The 22,706-nt window shown below is 36.5% G+C and overlaps 1 protein-coding gene across 1 annotated transcript in view; it reads right to left on the bottom strand.

Annotated features, from left to right (window-relative positions):
• Window positions 1–22,706, bottom strand: part of CCDC172 (coiled-coil domain containing 172) — a 78,317-nt gene that overhangs the window by 31,253 nt on the left and 24,358 nt on the right. The window contains exons 3-6 of the mRNA XM_049790438.1: window positions 20,878–20,994; window positions 18,462–18,627; window positions 7,405–7,506; window positions 6,884–6,986 (exon numbers count right to left, since the gene is read on the bottom strand). Coding sequence (XP_049646395.1) covers window positions 6,884–6,986; window positions 7,405–7,506; window positions 18,462–18,627; window positions 20,878–20,994 — 488 coding nt within the window. The remainder of the gene's footprint in view (window positions 1–6,883; window positions 6,987–7,404; window positions 7,507–18,461; window positions 18,628–20,877; window positions 20,995–22,706) is intronic.

Below are 22,706 nucleotides of genomic sequence, written 5' to 3'. Positions count from 1 at the left end.
AAATTCTTGTACATCTATCACTAAGTTTACCTAAAGATAGATATACTAGCTTTAAATATATTTATTTTTCTGCATAACTCAAAGCACATACACAAAAAATAATATAAAATACACAAATTCTGGAAAGATCTATGTCAAACATTTAACAAAGATTACACAAATGATTTCTGGGGAAACATGATAGCAGGGAGACTGTTATTTTATTTTCATTATTTTATTTTATTTCGGGGGGTTTTGTTTGTTTGTTTGTTTTTGGACTACACCTGGTCACACTCGGGTTACTCCTGGCTATGTGCTCAGAAAATGCTCCTGGTTTGGGGGAACAAATGGGACATGGGGATTGAACCAAGGTCCATTCTGGGTCAGCCACGTGCAAGGCAAATGCCCTATCGCTGCCTTATTGCTTTATTTTGTTTTGGAGCCACACCTAGTTTTGCTCAAGGATTACTCCTGGTAGTGCTTGAGAGACTATATGGACCACCAAGAATCAAAGCCAGGTAAGCCTTATGCAAGGCAAGCTCCCTCAACTACTGCTCTGGCTCCAAAGTGCCTGAATTTGAAATTGACACAGTATACTATTATAATTTTAAAATTTCGTGCATAATTAGTAAAATGAAAATATAAGCATGTGATGAAAATATAAGTATGTAAATGTTTGTATATAGAACTTATCTATGTTTATGAAATTAAAAGTACTTTAAGAGCTGGAGTGATTTTATAGCAGGCAGGGCACTTGCCTTGACATGGTGACTTGGGTTTAATCCCTAACAACCATGAGAACCTGAGAATGACTAGAAATGATTCCTGAGTACAGAACCAGGAGTAAGCTCTAGGCCCTGTTGTCTGTAACCTAAAAACAAATAAACAAACAACACAAATTAAAAGTACTTTAATACTATCATGTGCTTATGCCTGCATATATACCTAAAAACTATCAAGTGACCTTCTCTGGCTAACTTAACTGGGTGACATTTTCACTAAAGAGACACCAGCCCTGATTTACAACTTCCTTCAGCTGACTTTAGTATCTCTCAATAGCAGGTGTATATTATTAACTTTTCTGCAGTTTCCATTGCAAATAAGCTTTTCACAAAACCCCACTCTTGAGATGTACAGAAGAAAAAGACCACACTGTGGACTCTGTAACCTCAGTTCTGAAAAAATTCTCTTCTTCTAGTAAACAATGCATATATTGAATATAAAAAGCAAGTTAAAGCATTCTAGAAAGATGCTTTGCAGGTTACAAAAATGCTTTAAATGTTTCAAGTTGTCCATTACTATTCTGAATACATAAGAAATCACAACCAAGAACTGCATTTTGGTGACCCTGGTGCTGGGTAATAATAAAAACTAAAATGTGTTGGGAGCCAGAAGCGGTGTGATTTATTGCTTTTCCTTCATGCCTGAATTCTGTTCATTTGAGAAATAAAGGAGGAAGAAGCTGAACAACTCCCCTTCCCAACCGACAAGGGAGCCACAGCTACTTTGGAAGAAATGATGGCTATACTAATACTGGGGCATAGCAATCCTCCAAGGAAGGGGCGAGGTCATCAGAAGAGGGTAGGGATGAAACCCGCTCTGCTAGGAAAATAGCTAAAATCCTGGGAGCCAAGATCTGGAGGGAAGGCAGAAAACAATAGTCTATGCCCACCTTTCTTCCTCCCCTAAGGGATATTAAGGCTGACCACATACCCGATGTCCCTATAGAAAAAAAGGGGTACCAGAGAGGGGAAAACATGCTTTCAGGTATGGAAAAAAAAGGTATTTTCCTTTGGAGAATAATAGGATCTCAGGGAGTAGCATTTGGAGAAATGGTGGCATAGAACTAGCTGAAAGTCTCACATTCTTGATGACACTAAAAGGAGCGCCTGGTGTGAGCTGGCCTCATGTGGCAGGGCAGAAACCATGCCAAGGGTTGTCAGATAAGGGTGCAACAAAGGCACTCCAGCTAGCCTCTCTACCACTGCCACCATATCTGCCAGGCCACGGGGGTCCACAGTAACTCCTTAGCAGGGCTGGACAGTGCTTCTAGACCCACTTCAGGCCTGGACTCAGGTATTTTTTGGCCAAGGTCGGGGATCCTTTCCTCACTTCCTTGGCCACAGACACACTTGGCCATAGTACCTCTGAAGAAAACCTGTGGCTCTAGTCATGTGCTCATGGGAAGCAATTCAGCTGCTAGTCCCCTCTTGTGTGGGGTGGGGTGAACTATGTTGTTCTAACCATGATTGCCTGTGGAGGCTCCAGGAAGCACCTGCTATGTGAGCTTCCCTAGAGCAGTGGAACAGCAACTTTAGAATACTCCAGAGTTCAAGCCTGAAGAGATGGTGTCTGTTGTCCCCACTAAATTCTCTACATTTTATTGGAATAAAAAAAAATGGGGGAGAATTTGAGTGAGAGAGAGCTCTGTGGTGTGAGTTTGGTAAGTAAGTGCTTACTCCTCACCCCACTGTGCTCCACAGGCTCCTGGGTAGACTCTCACATTCTGGGTCTATAACCTTCTGTGAGGCCAGTCTCCCCTACACCACCATACTGCCAGAATTTTGCATAGTTGGGGACAGACCACAGGGGGGTTGTAGGGATTTCAACAGGTGGAAGCTGTTTTAAGTGGACAGTGAAGCCTAACCTCCTTTCCAGCTAGAGCATTTAGGCAGGTCTGGGCCTTGGTACTTAATATTAGATTCTCCTCATTTCTCAGTACCTCAGCCTCCATACTCTAGGGCTGAGCTCTGAAGCTTCCTACCTTCAGTGATTCTGGAGACAAGAGGCTGGCGCAGGCTCAGATTATGTCCTGAGAAGGAAGGGCATCAAGCAACATCCTCAGTAAGAAACACTTTGGACTTCATCATGTTCCTGATAAAGTCTCTGAAAGATTTTAATGCATGGAGAAGTAATGATTCAAAATATAGTGGTTTAAAAGGTGCATGACTGGATGATGACCATGAAGGAAACAACTTATTACTGCGATCCAAGTGGGAGAAGAGAGGAACAAGAAGGAGGGTGTTTAGCAACAGTGACTAAAAATAGAAGGATAAAAGAAATATGTTGGAGGTAAATGGAAGAAAACATAGTGTTATATCTGAGATGAGAATAAGATTTAGGAATATGCCAAATATATCTGCTACACTTAGGGTTTGAATACTAGCCAGGTAAAATGACATGCTAAGAGTCAGGGAGAGAACTCAGATGGCTGGAGTGAAGGCCTTGCATGCGTGAGGCTCCAAATTTGATTTACAGCATGGTATTCCTCCCAAACATCTCCAAGGGTGGCCCTGAAGGCCCTGAGCCCTAGGGGGTGACCCTCGTGGTCCCACAACTGCTGGGTCTTAGCAATATCACATTGCCAGGGCCAAGACCTGAACTAAGTATCTTTGGGAGTGTCTCCAAGGCTCCTAAATACTGCTTGGAAGACTATGCCACTAAAAAAACAAAACAAAACAAAAAAAAACATAGTTAATGACATGTGTACTGTGTCTTGAGGATTAAACTGAAATTCTGCCAGTAAAGATGGAGGCAGGAGAAGGAAACTGAGGAGTGAAGGTCTATGGCATGCTACAACTGTCCTCAGAGGCACCACCAGATTATTTCTGAGAAAAAGGAATGCACATAGAAAGAAGGTCTTTGAGAAGCTCGATGGTTACAATAGGGTTAACATTTATGGTCATAAAGTAGTTACTGCCCCTCACCATCACTAAAATTCTCAAGACCCCCACCAACATCCTTAAGGTAGTTGAAGTTCATCTCATCATTAACACCTTCACCCTCCAATTTAATCCCTTGTTTAGTTGTCTCAGTTCTGTAATTCAGGTTGTTATTATTTAATACTGTCCCCTGCTTGTTTCCTCTACCACAGATGAATGAGATCTTCAGTATTTTGTGAGGAGGCTTTTGAACTATTTTTTAATATTTATTTTATTTAAAGGACATTGATTTACAATGATGTTGATATTTGTTTTAGATATATAATATTTCTACACCAGACCACCACCAGTGTCTTTTAATAAAATTTCTGGTTTTATTTTATCTAAGGAAAAATCATTTTAGATCTCTTTGTATATTTTCACTCTGGAGTTTAGGACTAAAGGGTTAAGCACAAAGATTTGGAAATTACTTGTAGAAAGTAAATAAACCTGAGAACAGATGAAAGAAGCCACGGAGAATTCTAAGCAAGAAGACACTCAGTGAGTAATCCTTAGAGAGCCTCTGTTTTAAAGATAGACAAAAGCCAAACAAGGAAAAAACCTGAAGTGTTTCAATAGTCACTCCTTTCTAACAATGCAAAAGAGAAGCAAAATCAGAAGTAGTGCTACAACACCCATAATATCTAACAGAATATCACACTGTCTAATATAAGGGAAACATATTTACTTATTTTCTTTCTTCAAGCTTGTGAGGTAGGTGCTATTATCAGCTTCATTTTGTAGAATTGAAGACTGATACATCAGCAGGTTAAATTGCTTGTTCTAGGTCACAATTCTACTAAATTCCAGAGCTGGAACTAAGAGGGGTTATAATCTTAACCTCTATGCCCCAAGCTCTCAAGGCACTGAGCTTATCACTGTTCTTCTTCCCAGACTCTAGGGAATGACTAGTCCAGTCATAGCTCTACAGTCCTTTGGGAGGCTTCTTACAAATTAATCCCCCAATCAGCATATGTATTACTCAGAGCAATATTCTACAAGCTAGCTTAATATGTGTTAATTAATAATCCCACACTCTTCAAATGAGAATTTCTTAAATAAACCTCTTAGTCTTTATAAAAAGGAAAAAAGTAGTCATCACAGAGAATATTAAAGTGCTAGGAGGGAGGGAGGGAGGGAGGGAGGGAGGGAGGGAGGGAGGGAGGGAGGAAATAGGAAGGAAGGAAGGAAGGAAGGAAGGAAGGAAGGAAGGAAGGAAGGAAGGAAGGAAGGAAGGAAGGAAGGAAGGAAGGAAAGGAAGGAAAGGAAGGAAGGAAGGAAGGAGGAAGGAAGGAAGGAGGAAGGAAGGAAGGAAGGAAGGAAGGAAGGAAGGAAGGAAGGAAGGAAGGAAGGAAGGAAGGAAGGAAGGAAGGAAGGAAGGAAAAAAGAAAAAAGAAAGGAAGGAAGGAAGGAAGAAAGGAAGGAAAGAAAGAAGAAAGAAAGAAAGAAAGAAAGAAAGAGAAAGAAAGAAAGAAAGAAAGAAAAGAAAGAAAGAGAGGAAGAAAGAAAGAAAGAAAAAAAGAAAGAAGAAAGAAAGGAAGGAAGGAAGGGAGGGAGGAAGAAAGAGAGAAAGAATGAAGAAAGAGAGAAAGAAAGAAAAAGAAAGAAGAGAAAGAAAGAAAGAGTAAGAAAGAAAGAAAGAGTAAGAAAGAAAGAAGAAAGAAAAAAGAAAGAAAGAAAGAAAAAAGAAAGAAAGAAAAAAAGAAAGAAAAAAAAAAAAAAAAAAGAAAAAGAAAAAAAAAAAGAAAGAAAAGAAAAAGAAAAAAAGAAGAGAAAGAGAAAGAAAGAAAGAAAAAAAGAAAGAGAAGAAAAAAGAAAGAAAAAAAAAGAAAAAAAAAGAAAGAAAGAAAGAAAGAGAGAAAGAAAGAAAGAGAGAAAGAAAGAATGAATGTAGAGGCAATACCAATTTTGGCTTTCATGATGAAGTAGAATAAATGCCCAATTTTTCTTGTCATAATTATCTTCTTACTGTTGCACTCACTCTAAGATAGATGGTCCTCCATCCTATTGTGTTCATATGCAGTATTATGCCCTATTATGCACAGCTGAGATAATTTTAATGAAATACAGCAGTCAGTACACATAGATGGCAAAATAGATATTTTATAGGAAAATTGATAAATAATTGGTAATTGCTAACATGCAAAGAAAGGACCACATTCACAGACTGGTGTTTCTTTCTATCCAAATTTCCTGTCACCATCTGTGAAGGGAAAGCACTCTGTAACAGACTTTGTGTGTTTAATTTTAACCCAGGGCAAATTTTTATGACTGAGTGATAAACTCACAAACTGGAGTTCATGGAAGCCCCTGTGCTACTAACTCTAATGATACAAGTGGGCATTGCCATTTTTAACAGTGAAAAAAAAATCAATGAGCAGATTGTCATTACAGAAACTCATTCTGCATCACACATATCACCCAAGAGATTGATATTTCATGCTTATAAAACTTAACATAAAATTAAATTGCAAATATTTTCTCACAATCTACTAAAATTATAGCCCAAGGCAATGCACTGCTAATATGAAGCATTTGTTCAGCTCTAGTGGACATATTTTCTATATGATTTATGTGAAAGAAGGCTTCATTTGCTTCTTCATAGATTCAGTAATGAGATTTCCTCTCTTATATTAAGCCTAGAAAGTATAGAAACTTCTTTAAAATTAAGCCTGAAAATATAACACTGAATTATTAATAAAAATCATCAATTTAATAAAGTGGGGGCTCTTCTTATGTTATTTCAAACATCAGCCATTCTTTTATTACACAAATGCATACAAAGCATCTAAATAGTTCGAGCAGAAAATATATTTTCATTTCTAATGTACAAAATCAAAGCAACAAATTTCAAGTAGATTGTGATTTTTTTACTCCTGAAATCTACAAAGAAAAAAATAATTTAATCATTTTCTTTAAAAACAAAGGAATAAAAGATTTGTAGAATCAACACTTTAAGCTTATGTATTACAAAAGATAAAATTGGCTTCTGTATTACCAATCCTATGTATTGTGAAATGCATATGTAGCATTTTCAGCCAGTGAAATGTCTGCATATTAGCATTTGGATACACATAAAGGAAATAATGACTTCGTTGAGAACATTAAATAAATTCTATGCATTTATTTTTATGTCAAAAAACTATTTGACAACTTGAAAAAATGACCAGACTTAGTACTAAAGTATGATAAGGAACGCTTACCTTAAACATTCAGCATCATTTTGAGGCTTTTTACTGATTTCTATTTTTTCTGCTTCTAAATGTTTCGTAGTACAAATGGCTTCATTTTCTTTATCTTCAAAAACTAAGAAATTTAGAATTTGTGAATATGAATGGAGTAAGGTCTTACCAGGTAAAAAAATATAGTATCAACAATAGCGAAAGCTTGTAATTACGTAATTATTACTATATAATATCACTTTTAAATATGCTGAAATGCTTGAAATCTTTTTATTTATTAGATATAAATGTTCATCATTCATAAGAACAGTATTCTAAATTTTGCACTTTGTAAAATAAGTATATGCTAAATTATTTTATTTTTATGTATAAAATAATGGCATATAGATTTAATAATACATTGGTTTATTTTACCTCTTTCATTTTTATACCATTAGTACCATATCCCAATAGGTGATTATATTTTGAAGCAGTAATATGACCCAAGCATGTGTTTATGACTATAATCACTGTCAAGATAAAGTGACTCCTAAAGATAATACCTTTAAGTTTTTCTTGGAGTGCAAATAACTCTTGTAATAATTCATTCTTTTGTCTTTGAAGTTGAGCTAACTGGTCACTATCATGTTCCATTAATTTCATTTCTAGAAAAAATCAAACAAAACCCTATATTTTAATGTTTAATTTTGTCTAAACAATAATTAACTTTTTTGGGGGGTCACACCCGGCAGTGCTCAGGGGTTTCTCCTGACTCTATGCTCAGAAATCACTCCTGGCAGGCTCGGGGGACCATATGCAATGCCAGGCTTCGAACCAACATCCTTCTGCATGCCAGGCAAATGCCTTACTTCCATGCTATCTCTCCATCCCCCTTAATTAATTTTTCAATATAGCTTTACATAGTAAAACAAATTTTAAGTTATCAATTGGCTTTCCTTAGCTATCTAGGAACATTTGTGAGAGGGGCTGGGAGTTTCTGTTAATTCAAAGATTGATCCATACCTCACACCCTACACAAAAGTCAACTCAAAATGGATTAAAGACCTTGAAATCAGACCTGAATGTATAAAGTTCATTGAGGAAAAAATAGGCAGAACACTTCAAAACTTATGCCTCAAAAAAAGTCTTTGATAATAGAATGCCAATGGCAAGTGTTAAAGCATCAAACCTAAATAAATGGGACTACATCAAACTAAAAGGTTTCTGCTTGGTGAAAGAAACACTGGTTAGAACTAGAAGCTAACAGAATGGGGAAAATGTTTTGCATTCAACACATCAGATAAAGGGTTGATATCAAGGATATACAAATCATTCAGAAAGTTTAGCTCCACAAAATCTAATAAAGCCATAGAAAAAAGTGGGGAGAAGAAATGAATAGACACTTCTCTGAGGAAGACCAACAAATGGCCAATTGACACATGAAAACATGTTCAGCATTACTCATCATTAGGGAGAACCAAATCAAGACAACAATGATGTATCACATTACACCAGTGAAGATAGCAGACATCAAAAATAACGGGACCAATCTCTGTTAGCAGTGATGTGGTAAAAAAGGAACTGTCATCCTTTGCTGGTGAGAATGCTGCCTGGTCCAAACCCTATGGAAAACAGTATGGAGAGTGCTCAGTAAACTCAGAATTGAACTGCCATATGACCCAGCAATCACACTCCTGGATATCTATACCCAAGACAGAAAAATACATCCCAAAATATGTATGCATTCCACTATTTATTGCAGCACTCAGCACAATCGTCAAAATTTGGAATCAAACTCAATGTCCAACAACAGATGAGTGGATCATGAAGATGTGATACTTATACACAATGGAATACTACTTAGCAGTTAGAAACAATACAATCATGTATTTTGCAGCAACATGGATGGAACTCGGAAATATTATGTTAAATGAAGCCAGAAGAAAAAGGATAAATACAGAATGATAGCTCATATCTGAGGTTTTTAGAATATTTACCATATATACATATAATACTCCATGAAGAAACACAACAGTCTAAATGGTAGAAACTCCTAACACCATGGGTGTCAGAGTATAGGAAGAAGTGATCAAAGCAAGCAGAAGGGAAACACAAAGCCTCGACTATCTTTTATACCATAAAGAAACCAGCAGCAAGGAAAACAGTGGTTTAGAGTGAACAGGTGCTCATTCAGCCTCTCACTACAAAGGCCTATAATAATGTTCTAATGTATTGACCCACAGAACGAGGTACAGAGTATAATAGGAAACCAGTGACTCCCACTGTACTGATTACTAACAATATGTTTTAATGCCTTAATTTTATTAGGTATAAAATAACCCTTTAGCTTCTTTGTTCACAGTGGTTCCTGGAAAAATAGGGTGGACACCCTAATTTTGCAAGTTGGTGCTCAATCATACTATATACCAGATACAGTATGCATTATAACAATGATTTGATAAAAATACTCCCATTTTCTCATTTCCTTTTGTGTATATCTTCTATTTGAACCCAAAGCATATGACATTGAGACCATGGAAACAGACAACTGCGCACCGCAGACTTATGTTACAGATCCCATTCATCAAATACGTTTTTGCCCATGCAGTCAGTTTCTTTTTAGGAAAGGAACCTTGATACACAAGACATGGCGGATGATAATACATAAGGAAGACACCTCTTATAGTCCTCACCACCACATTGGCTAGCACTACAGATGTGAAAATTATGCCTATTCTAAAATGCTTCAGTCACTAACCCTGAAAGCTTCATTTAGCAAAGTTCACCCCTGTCATTGATGAAGTGCTTAGAATTGGGAAAAACTCCCAACCCCGAGACACCAGCAAATTTTTTCTTTTTTTTTTTTGCTATTTTTTCTTTTTCTTTAACTTAGTTTTCTTTATTTTTTACCTCTTATCGTTTTTCCTTTCTTTTTCTCCTAATCTATATTTTAGCTATTTCACTTTTCTTAATTCAATTATTTCTTAAGAGCTAAGACCCATCCTATGAGGGTCAGGCCTCCAAAAACAACTTATGAAGAGATTTCTAATGTCTGTCTATATGTGGGCATGAGTTCATATACAATGTACTCCTCTTTGTCAGCCAAATCTATATGCCTCGAGTATATATAGCCCCTCTTATATATTATCCCTTCAGAGCTTCTTCTATCCTCTCACCCTCCCCCAATCATTATTTGTTATTTCTTCCTATTTAACCCTCTTTACCCTCAGCTCTTAACTCAGTAGGTACTGAGTCTAACTTCCTGCTCCAATAAGCTACTACCCAGCTCCCAAGCAGAAAAACACCCTCTTGGCCCCAAATCTCTTGCCCTGAAAAGAAGCTACAACCACTACTCCTGCTGACTCATGTTATGTGCCCCTTCTTCTCACCTCCCCCATAAATGTGTACTGATGCATAGTACCTGATTCAGGTCTAGAATGATCCCCAGTCCAAGGGCACTACCTGATCTCTTACTGCTGAAAATCACTTTTCAAATTCAACAAGTCTACAGTGTTGGATAAAAATGTGCCCTGGACCTCCCCACCATCACCCTGCAAGAGTATCTCAAAAGACTTAATGGGTATATCTATATTTTCCTTGTATGTTTAATAACTTAATTGTTAAACTTCTTAGTGTGTTTATTTTCAAAGGAGTAGGTAGCCTCCTCCATCCTTTTTAATTTTTAATCTTTTTTCATATATATATATATATTTTTTTTTGTTAATTTTACTTGTTTTGGTTCTGCTTGGGATAAAAGTTTAGGTCAAAAACAGGGTACAGATACTGTATAGCTGTCATTCTTACCCCCAATTGCACCAACTATGTAATATGGCACTGTTCCATTTTGCATAGGCATACTTAAAAAAGGGGGAAATCTTATGTATAAAAACAAACACTTATCTACTAAGGATAAGAGCCCTTATATTTTATAATGCAGGGGCACCTCTCACCCTGAATAATTGTCATGAGGACCCGACTCCATATGATTGGACAGAGACCATCCAACCCCGAACCCAACATCCCAAACAAATATCTGACACAGCTCCCTGCAACAGCATCAGGAACCAAACTCCTCCTGGGGAATCCCTAATACTGCTCTGGCACCAACTTGTGACAGGTTGTTACAACAACCTGAGAATGAGAAAATAGCAAAAAGTTGATCCAAGAGCAGATTACCCTATCTCATCACTTAACTGTAAGATGAAATCAGAAGACACACCAATCTTTGACATGCACACAAACCAAGATCACAAATTACAAAAGATGGACTTTGACAAGTGTGACTGGGCAGAACTTTTCCTAGGACCAATAAGAAAGATCCTCGCCGAGGCTTCAGCCTGAAATTTGTACAAAACCCAAGATCACTAATTCCAGAGGTCTTTACGTTGACAACCGTGACTGAGCAGAACTTCTGGAGCCATAGGAAAGAGCTAAGACCTTAAAGAAAGGTCTATCCTAGGCCTCGACCTACTATCTGTGCAAAAAACAAGATCACTAATTACAGAAGACTGATTATAACAAACGTGACAGAACAGATCTAGAACCATAACAAAAGACTATTCTAGACTCTGTCCTATGACCTGTTGAAATATCAAAATGTCTAGCTACAGAGGACTGATTTTGTCATTCATAACTGAGCAGAAAGTTTCCTGGCACCATAAAAAAAGCCCTTTGGGTTTAATAATGAGCATGTATGGAGCCTGTAGTTGCTCCCATGACAATATACTTCAAGGGTGCAGAAGCTCTGTATCTCACCAAGGGAATTCCCCAATACTTATTGTGCTTGTGCAAAAACAAAGCAAAATAAAACAAAAACAAAACAAAACAAAACATAAAACAAACTAAACAAAACACAAAGCCTTCCAGCCCTTCATTTTTTTTTCCTTTTTTTTCTTTTTCTTTCTTGTGGTTGTTGTTTTGGTGATAATTTTTTTGTTGCTGCTGTTGGGTTTTTTTTTTTTTTTTGATTGCTTGTTTTTCTTTTTTCCTTTTCTTTTTTTGCTTTTCCTTTTCTTTTTTTTCCTTCCTTCTTTTGAATTGATATTTATAGCCTCTAGACAGATTCCTTCCAGGTATTTTTCTTCTTTTTTTTTTCTTTTTTCAACAGAACCACAGAACTTGAATCATCTTGTTCTCCCTCATAAATTGAGGGGAAAAAAATGGATGGTACCAGGAGCAACCAGTCATCTGAACAAAATTACTGTGAAAGTCTTGTAATTCACTTTGATCACAATAAAAATTTTTTTTAATTTTTTTAAAATTTTTATTTTGACCAAAGTGAATTACAAATCTTTCACAGTAATTGTTTAGGTATATAGTACCAATTTGTCCTCCCTCCACCCCTGTTCCCAGCATGCATCCTATATTCCCCTCCTTTACCCCCTCAGGTTGCTAGTATAAGTGGTCCCCTCTGTGTCTAGCATGTTATAGACTGATTGTCAATTCTTTTGTTGTTGGCTCTGAATTTGGTGTAAAAAATATTTTAAAAAAAAGATGTCACATGGAAGGTTTATTGTCATTCTTAAGTTGAACCTTGTATTTAAAGGCTTTGTTTTCTCTTGCTGCCTTAAGAAGTCTTTGACTTTTGATTTTACCATTTGATTACTATTTGTCTTGGTACTGTTTGCTTGATTCTATTCTGTTTGGTACTCTTTGGGCCTCTTTAATCTATACTGTGCCTCTCTGTAGAGATCTAGAAAGTTTTCAGTATTTCTTCCACCAGCCATTCTTTCCCTTTCCTTTCCCATTCTCTCTCTCTTTCTAGCATTCCTATGATTTGAAGAGTATTAATATTGCTTTTAGGTGTCATGAACCTTGAGTTCTGTTTCCACATATTTACTTCTCTTTAGTCACTTCATGATTGGTAATGATAGTATTTTGTCTTCAATATCACTGATAGTAGGGATCTTGGTAGGTTTTGTTTTTTACTTTAAACAGGGGCTTGACTATACTCTAATTCTTAGGAGATATTCCTCATTTTGTGCTCAGAAGCATGTCCTACGGTGTCCACAGGACCATTTGATGTGCCAGGGTTTCAAGTCAGATTCAGGGCTGCCACAGCTGTATGCAAGGCAAGCAAACATCTTACCTCCAGTACTATCTCTCCCATCCAGGATAGAAAAGTCCTACTAAGAAACCAGAGAATTTTTTGTTTTCTTTCTATGTTTTCTTTCACTCTGTTATGTTAGTATAATAATAAAATATGGCCAGAGGGTACAAACAAGCAGGTAGACAAGATGCAGGATCTATAAGCACTTTGACCTTGACATTCATAGCCTCCAAAACTGTAAGAAATATATGTTTTTAAACTACTCAGTCTAGAAAAATTTGTTATAACAGCCCAATCTTACAAATTCACACAAATTAGAATACCTCTCACAGTCCCTAAGGTATCTGAAGAATTTTAAGATATCTGAAGATTTTTGTTTATTTTTTAAGATATCTGAAGTTTTATCTCTCCTTTAGTGTTTTGGTTATTACTAAAATTTTTTCAAGCTTACTGATGTATTTTAATGCAAAATTTAATTTCTATTAATCCTTTTCAGAAAATATTTCTTATTCAATAGCACATTAAAAAAAACTAGCCCCTTCTCTTACCATGATATTGTACTTTTTAGCCTCTAGAAAATTTATTGTTCTTTTTGTAAAACACTTTAAAACTTAATATATAATTCATACTCTGTAAAAGTCACTCTTTTACAATATACAATTTGATATATTTATTATATTCAAACATGCAAAAACCTATCACAGCTATATACTTTTATAATATTTTATTATTCCAAGGAGAGACTCCATATTCATTTGCATCTTTATCAAAAATAAACTGACCATATAGATAAGACTTTATTTCTTGATTCCCAGCCATTGACCATGAACAGTGTGCCCATTCTTATCTTAGTTCCAACTATATTGATTACTTTAGTTTTGCATTGAGTGAAACAAGAAAGTATGAATATTCAAAATTCTATTTTTCATGATTATTTTGTGACTTATATTTTCAAATTGAGTACTCAGGTTAAAATGCTGATTTCTGCAAAATGTCATCTGAGATTTTAATAGTGCTACATTAAATGTATTGATAATATATTTCATTTATCTTTCTTGTTCGATTTTCTCAGTAAAACTGTAATAGAATGTTGACTAAGTAGTAACAGCAGATTTCTTTGTCCTGTTTCTATCTATAGGTAGAAAACTTTAAGGACCATCATCCATAGGGTTATTTCATTTGCAATAACTTATATCTGAAGTGCTCTTCCTCTAGATTTTCATCTGGTTTATTCCATTACCTTTACAGGTATTTTATTTAAACCAAACATTCAAGTGCAGTGCTCTGAAGAAGAAAAAATACAAAGATTCAAACCTGGGAACTATACCAACATGGAACTGGAGTTGTGAGTGAAAGTCAGAGAAAGATTTCATGAGAAGTGATATTTGAGCTGAGATAAAAAGCATGATTAAGTTAATAAAGGATTGCAAATGGGGCATGTGGAAAGTTCCTGGAATAGCAGTAAGTATAGCACAGCCCAGGGAACAAATGAGGTCAATGTAATCTGAGGTGGAGAACCAAAGCCGTGGAATCCTAATCAGAGATAACATGGCCATAGGCAGCAGAACCTGAGGCTTTGGGACCCAGAATCCACATCGGTGGCGAAGGAACACCAACTCAGAAAACATCACACTACAACTGTGCTAATGAGGAAACAACATGGGCCCTCACCATGCTTTGAGAATGAAGATGGTAGCTCTGATAACCTGAAAAGTACCAACCATCTATTTACCCTCTCAGATAAGGCCTTTAAAGAAGAAATATGGAGGATGTTCACAGAACTCAAAGAAAGCATGGAATAAACTGAATATGCTGCAAATGGCATATTCTACTCTCAAGTGGATCTGAGAGTAGAAATACGAAAACTTCGGGGCCGGGCGGTGGCGCTGGAGGTAAGGTGCCTGCCTTGCCTGCGCTAGCCTAGGACGGACCGCGGTTCGATCCCCCGGCGTCCCATATGGTCCCCCAAGAAGCCAGGAGCAACTTCTGAGCGCATAGCCAGGAGTAACCCCTGAGCGTCACAGGGTGTGGCCCAAAAAAAAAAAAAAAAAAGAAATACGAAAACTTCAAACTGAAATAACAGGGCTGAATAACTTGGTAGACAAAATGAAAACATCACTGGAAAGCCTCTCCAACAGTAACAGCAGCTGGAGACAGAATCATTGAACTGGAGGGAGTCAGAGAGATAACACAGCGGTAGGGCATTTGCCTTGCACTCAGCCGATCCAGGATGGACGGTGGTTCGAATCCCGGCATCCCATATGATCTCCCGAGCCTGCCAGGAGCGATTTCTGGGTATAGAGTCAGAGTAACCCCTGAATGCTTCGAGGCATGACCCAAAAACAAAAACAAACAAAAATCAATGAGCTGGTATATGAGATTAAAAACAATTCCATACAACAGAAGAGATTGGAAAAGAGCCTCAAACTAACAATCAGATAAAGGGAAAAAGTCCTCAAAGAATGGCAACATACAAAAATACAAGACTTTGATAAGCTCAACAGAAACAGCATAAGAATCGTTGGAATCTCAGGGATGCCAGAAGAAAACCCATATAAAGTATCAAAAAATAATTATTTTTAAAATATAATGAGAGGACTAGAGGAATATTACAGTCATTAAGGTGCTTGCCTTGCATGTGCTCAATCCAGGTTTGAGCCTGGTATCCAAGATGGTCTCCTGAGCACCACCACGAGTAATTCCTGAGTGCATAGCAAAGAGGAACCCAAGAGCATCACTGGGCATGACTCCAAATCTAAATATATATTTTCATATATGTATATATAATCTGACTTTTGGGGTTAAAAACTAATAAAATATAAGAGATTTCTGTTATTAAAAGTTACTCAGAAGTAGAAAATAAAAATAGCTATATAGAAATAAAGATGAAAACACTATAACCCTTCTGGCTTGCTAACATCTCATTAAATAGATTAGAAGGAGGGAAATAAGGGAAAGCAGAGAGAAGAAAAATCAAGAGCTAGAAAATAGCTGATGTTAAGGTATGAAAAGAAGAGTTAATGGAGAAATACCCATGGAAGGGAAAGATGACCAATAAGAACTCAAACTGCCTAAGAATAATACTAATTAGATAAACTGAATAACTTCTTTCTCCATCACCAGACAGAAGAGGTGCCAGCAACAGATTTATAGGTACATTCTTTCAAACTCTGAAGGAACAAATAATTTTTGCATTAATATACTTATGTAATTATATTTACATGTTGTTATGATATTGATATATTGTAAGCCTTGGCTGTGCTCAGGGCTTACTCCTTACTTTGTAGTTACAATCATCATGGTTGTATTACTGGGAATATGTACAATACCAGGTTTCAAATTGGGGTTGGCTGTGTACAACACACATGCTTTATGCCATGTAAATCATCTCTTCAGCCAACAAGTAATTATATTTTTCTTTTTTATTAAACTCTATTTATTTATTTATTAGTTGATTGGTTTTTGGGAGCATATCTAGTGGCGCTCAAGGGTTATTCCTGGCTCTGCACTCAGAAATAGCCCCTGGCAGGCTGGGGGACCATATAGGATGCCAGGAATCAAGCTAGGTCCCTCCTAGGTTGGCCACATGCAGAGCAACTGCTCTATCAATGTGCTATCTCTCAGCCCAGTAATTATATTTTTTCAACTGGAGAAGGAAAAGATGTTTGACATCCTTTCTTCAAAGGCAATAGAACACATAAAAAGATTAATATGATATATAAATATTGAGACAAACATCTTTAAAATATATCAAATGATGGGGCCAGAGCAGTGGAGCAGCAGTAGGGCATTTGCCTTCCAAGTGGTGGCTGAACCTAGGATGAACCGCGGTTCGATCCCCCAGCTTCCCATATGGTCCCCCAAGCCAGGAGTGATTTCTGAGCATATAGCCAGGAATAACCCCTGAGTATCACCAAATGTGGCCCACAATCAATATATATATATATAAAATATAGGGGCCGGGTGGTGGCGCTAGAGGTAAGGTGCCTGCACTATCCTTGGACGGACTGTGGTTCGATCCCCCGGCGTCCCATTATGTCCCCCAAGCCAGGAGCGACTTCTAAGCGCATAGCCAGGAGTAACCCCTAAGCGTCACTGGGTGTGGCCCAAAAACCAAAAAAAAAATATATATATATATATATGTATATATATATTTAGTCGTTACATGAATATATATAATATATAATTAAATTCAATAATAGAAAATAAATGAGGTTAGTAAGAGGATGTTTAATAAAATTATCTATGTTAATAGATTAAATGGAAAAATATCTATATTCTTAAAGGGGATCATGCGCACATGGAGAGAAAAGAAATTTTCAACATGGCATCAAGATTAATTATAAAACTTTAGAAGTATTTCCATGAAAAGTTAATAATAAGGGAAGTATCCAACATCATCATCTTCAAAAATTAAATACTTGGGTCCTCCCAGCATTCACATCTTGAAGTACAGACCCTTATGCGGAATTCTATGATGGTATTGGGCAGTTAAGCCTTTGGTAGATTAATCTTTTCCCATCTATAAAAACCCTTAAGTACTACGTTTTCCCCTATGCTCTTGAGAACAGTAAGTCTAATGAATCAAAAATCAGGATCTCCCTAGACACTGCTCTGCTAGCCAACTCATCGTGTGTAGCGACCCACAACTTGGTCCAATCAGTCGGAGAGGCTGAGGGGGGTGGGAAAGGAGTAGCAGAAACATCATTGCCTTTATTTCTACACACCTCCTGAAGTCTGCAGGCGGTGGGGGGTTAGAGAGAGAACGAGATCACAGGCTAGAGAGCATAGAGGAGGAGGCCTGTAGCTCTTGGGCCAATCTGCAAAGGCCTGTAGCTCTGGGTTTGAAAGAAAGAATGAGAGAGGAAGAGGATAGAGCAGCATCTTCCAATGCTTTATCTCAGGCCCAGGCCTGGCCTGGTGGGGGGCCTGAACCTCCATCCCCTACCCACCCTAACCCCCTACCCCACCTCTCGGGGGCCAGCAGGCTCTACTCCAGTCTCTATTCTGGGCTTTTTTTTACCTTTTCAGAGTTAGAGCAATTGTCAGTTACAGGGGAAGCGAGTCAGTCCAGGGGTGTGTGTCACAGTCCAAAAGCCCTTGGGGAGCACCATCACCCTGTAAAGGTATATCGACTAATTCCCTTAAATACATTAACAAACGTGGACTTCACAACCTCCGGATGTGAACAGTGCACTTCTTTAGTTATAAACTGCCCACAAACCTGTCTACAGTATTCTGTTAGGAGTACTTTTTTTCTTCTAGTGACATGTACATGGTCATTTGTTTCTTTGTTCTGTATTTTTCAAGATTTTATCTTTATCTCTCAACATCCTGCTTGTTAATATGTGCCTCACCATAAATTTTTCAACTCCAGTGTATGTGGAATTGCTGAGCATCTTGGATTTGCAATGCTGGATGTGATCCTCAAACCAAAACAAATAATAATTAAAATAATAGGAAATAACGTTATTTTCTTAAGACAAAGTTAAATTTCTGGAAAATCCACTCTTTGAAACAGTAATTTTCACTAATAATACCAAATAATGAGGTGTTTGTACGTATTCATACCCATTTTCAAAAGGTTTGCTTGGTTTTCTAGGTCAGACATTTCAATCTTGACATTTTCTTTCATCAAAAGCTCTCTTTTTCTGGTTATTTCATATTCATTGTTGAAGTCTTTAATTTCCTTCATAAATTTTTCCTCCTCTTCTGTTATATTTTTTGTTATATTCTCCTTAAGACAAAACAAACAAAACAATCACATTTAAGTGTTAATTGCAATTAGATTTTCTTTAGTGAATTAAAATGCAATCATTTGGAACTATTAACAACAAAAGAATAAAATTATGTTTTCACAAAACCACTTTATTTCTCCAGTAATATTACTAAAAGTCTGAAATTTATTATATACTACTAACAAATATTTTTATATTAGCGATCTATCTTTAATATTTGGGAGAAATTATTGATGTGGAAATTCTATCACTCATCATTACCTCTGTGAATTAAAATTACAACATATATTCCATTTTATGATTTCAATCTATAACTGAGTGGTAGGGGCCAGAAAGATAGTACAATGGGTACGTTGTGTACCTGGCAAGTCGACCCAGGTTCAATGCCTGAAGCCCCATACAGTCCCCTGAACAATGCCAGGAACAATCTGTGAATGCAGATCAATGAGTAAACCTTGAGAACTTCTGGGTGTGGTCACACCAATTTTTTAAATCAAGAAGTAAATAAAAATGGCCAGTATAATTAATGACCAAAGTTAAATGTTGATATCTACACGCCAAAGGAATTCTTGTTATATAAACATTTAAAAATAATTTAAGGATACATTTTATTGTACGAACATGGAGGTGGGGATTTGGGCCACATAGCAATACTCGGGAGCTACCTGGCTCTGTGTTAAGGAGTGCTCTCCAGACTTGTTCAGGGACCATATGGACTGCTAGGCACAAAAATGGGGTCGTCTATATACAAGGCCTTAACCTCTGCATTATCTCTCTAGCATGATGGAGGCATTCTAGAATATAAACGAGACACACTTACGTATCCATTCTAAGTATAGTTCTAAATAATACTTTTTTTCTAAATAATACTTTATAAAGTAAAATATCGATCAACATAGAGTACAAATAAAAATTTTCAAAAACCTCGGACAATTCCAGAATCTAAATTTTTTATAAAGGAAAATGCTAAATATTATTGTTTTTCTCTTTTTATCTAATAAATATCAATTAATATGAGCCCCACTTAGAAATTGATAATGTGATTCAAAACTAGTATGTTAATTATTTAAATGGGGTAGAGGGTTTGGGCCATACCTGAAGTATTCAGGGCTTACTCTGGGCTCTGTGCTCATTGATCTCTTCTGATGTTGTTATATATGGTGCTAGGCATTGAATTCAGGTTGGTCACACAAAGGTAAGAGCCTTAAGCTCTGTAGTATTCTATACTCTAGATAAAGTTTTAATACCTTAAAATGTATTTTCTTTAAGATATATCTATTAAAATTAAAATTAAAATATATCTATTCTGGAGAGGTGGCGCTAGAGGTAAGGTGTCAGCCTTGCAAGTGCTAGCCAAGGAAGAACCGTGGTTCGATGCCCAGTGTCCCATATGGTCCCCCCCAAGCCAGGGGCAATTTCTGAGCACTTAGCCAGGAGTAACCCCTGAGCATCAAACGGGTGTGGCCCCCAAAACCAAAAAATATATACGGTTCGATGCCCAGTGTCCCATATGGTCCCCCCCAAGCCAGGGGCAATTTCTGAGCACTTAGCCAGGAGTAACCCCTGAGCATTAAATGGGTGTGGCCCCAAAAACCAAAAAATATATATTAAAATATATCTATTAAAATTAAAATATTAAAAATATAAATTAAAATCTATTAAAATATCTATTATAACTATTGAGTTTGCTTGTTTTTAGTTATTTTTGTTTGTGGTTGTTGTTTTAACTACACCCAGTGGTCCTTAGGGGTTTACTCTTGGCTCTTTACTAATGAAGAGCTGGGGTGAGGGGACCATATGGGATGCCAGAGATCAAACCTGGGTTGGCCACATGGAAGCCTCAGTTAGTATACTACTGCTCTGGCCCCTACTGCTTTGACTTATGATTAAAACTAAACAAAAATATTGTTTCATCCACATCCATAAAATAGCCCAAAGTATAAGATTGTTTTTCAAATGCATAAAACTAAGGTCTCAAAGTCTGAGCTATTAAAGTCATTTTCACTGTTATTTATTCTTACTCAATTACAAATAATTTTTATATTATATCCTTGCTAGTAAAAAGCTTTCAAGCTATATTAATATACCAACAGGTTTTAAATAGCACCTAATAGAGTTTAATACTTTTCTGTATCTGAAAAGACTATCTGCCCGTATGTATATGAATAATTTCTGAAATACAACTAAGTATATTTAAGTACCTTTCCACATTAATAAAATAAATTTTTTCTAAGTGACTGAAAACTTACAAATGTTTGGAGAAGCATATTCCTCTGGCTTGTAATTTCACTGCATTGTCTTTCTAAAGCATTTTCTTGAGCTTTCAAAATCTGTAGGATGAAGGATTTTTCAGAAAACTGCTGAACCTTTAAAGTAGAAAAGCAGAAACCAGAATGAAACAATTAGACATGTTAGGATGACCATTACTCAAAAGAGAACAGATCTGTATAATAATATATAAAACATTTTCTGCAATTTTTAAAATGCAAAATAAAATTCACATTAAATATCTTATTTTAGTGAATGCTTTTAATTACAATAAAAAAATTTTTCTTTCCATTACTAGCATATTGCTTAGTTTAGTGTTAAACATATAGGACAACAAATTTTCTTCAAGACTACTTTTTGAGTCTGAATTATCGATCTACCCAACAAAGTGAATAAATATTAGATTTATGAACACTTTCATTCCCTTTAATTACATTACATTTTATGTTATTTAAAGTATTTGAAAGATAATTTACAAAGATATCATAAATCATTTATTTGTACAAAAATATTTTACTTACCCATATTGCGTTGTCAAACAACTAAAGTTTTTAAAATATTAATTGGAAATGTGTTGTATATATTTTGGTCCATAGTTTTGAATGTCTCCTCAGTTTTTCTATCTAAAAGAGGTTGTGTTTTTAAGGTTTTTAATATGTATTATAAAAATATTTTTTAACCTAGCTTAACAAACTCTGCACCTATTATCTATCAAAATATTAGGAACATCATTTCAGAAACAAATATTATTTAACAGAAACAACAGCGATTTAAATGGCTAAATATAGTGCTGTAGGGACCAGAGAAAGTACAGCAGGTCGGGCATTGTCTTGCACACAGAAGAGCCAGGTTGGATCTCCTGTTAAATGGATCCATAGGTTTCTTTAGTTCTGCCAGGAGTGATTCCTGAATAAAGAGATAGGAATAAAGTGCTGAGCACTGTGGGTATGGCCCTGAAACAAACATAAAAATTGCTTTTTAAAAACAAGATTTGGGGCCAGAGCAATAACACAGTGGTAGGGCATTTGCCTTGCACACAGCCAACCAGGACAGACCTGGGTTCGATTCCCCACATCCCATATGGTCCTTGAGTCTGCCAGGAGCAATTTCTGAGTGTAGAGCCAGGAGTCACCCCTCAGCATCACCAGGTGTGGCCCAAAAACAAAAACAAAAGCAAACAAAAAAAAATACCCACCAAAATAAATAAATAAAAAAACGAGATTATACTCTATCACTTATAAGAAAGATTTGGACTAAACCAGTCATCTATACAATATGACATCAAAACTAAAAATCTACAGGCCATAGGCAAAAATCCAGTCCCAGAAAGAACTATAGTCCTACCAAATACAACATTAACCTGCTAAGTCCTCAGTGGGCTTTGAAAATTTTGATTTTAGTACCTGATTTGATTCTAACTGGCAAAAGCTAAACATTAATATTAGACATGTAGCTTTTATTTAATCTGGGTTGTAAAGAATGACATCTCCTGAGAGCATGAATATTAAAATGGAAGTTAGGGAAACTTTAGAAAAACTCAAAAGCTCAAAATGATGCTGAGCTAAAGACCATCTTTGTACCCTTTTCAGTACTGGCCTTCACAAGAGCGCATCACTTTTAGTTTGGGACTGTTCCAATCTTCACCAAAAAAAAGAAAAAGGGAAATAAATTCAACTTAAGTTGCAGAAAGCAAGATTTATGTTAGCTATAAGAACTTCTTCAAGGTGAGAGACAGACTGTGAAATCTCTGTCCCAGCAGATATTGAATAGTAAAGAGCTTAAGAACAGTCTAGTCCAGAGGCAAGGGATT

This window comes from Suncus etruscus, chromosome 17 (genome assembly GCF_024139225.1).
Source record: "Suncus etruscus isolate mSunEtr1 chromosome 17, mSunEtr1.pri.cur, whole genome shotgun sequence".
Classification (NCBI taxonomy): Eukaryota; Metazoa; Chordata; class Mammalia; order Eulipotyphla; family Soricidae; genus Suncus; species Suncus etruscus.
The sequence above is the reverse complement of the archived record's forward strand: the minus strand, read 5'-3'. Positions and strand labels throughout refer to the sequence as shown.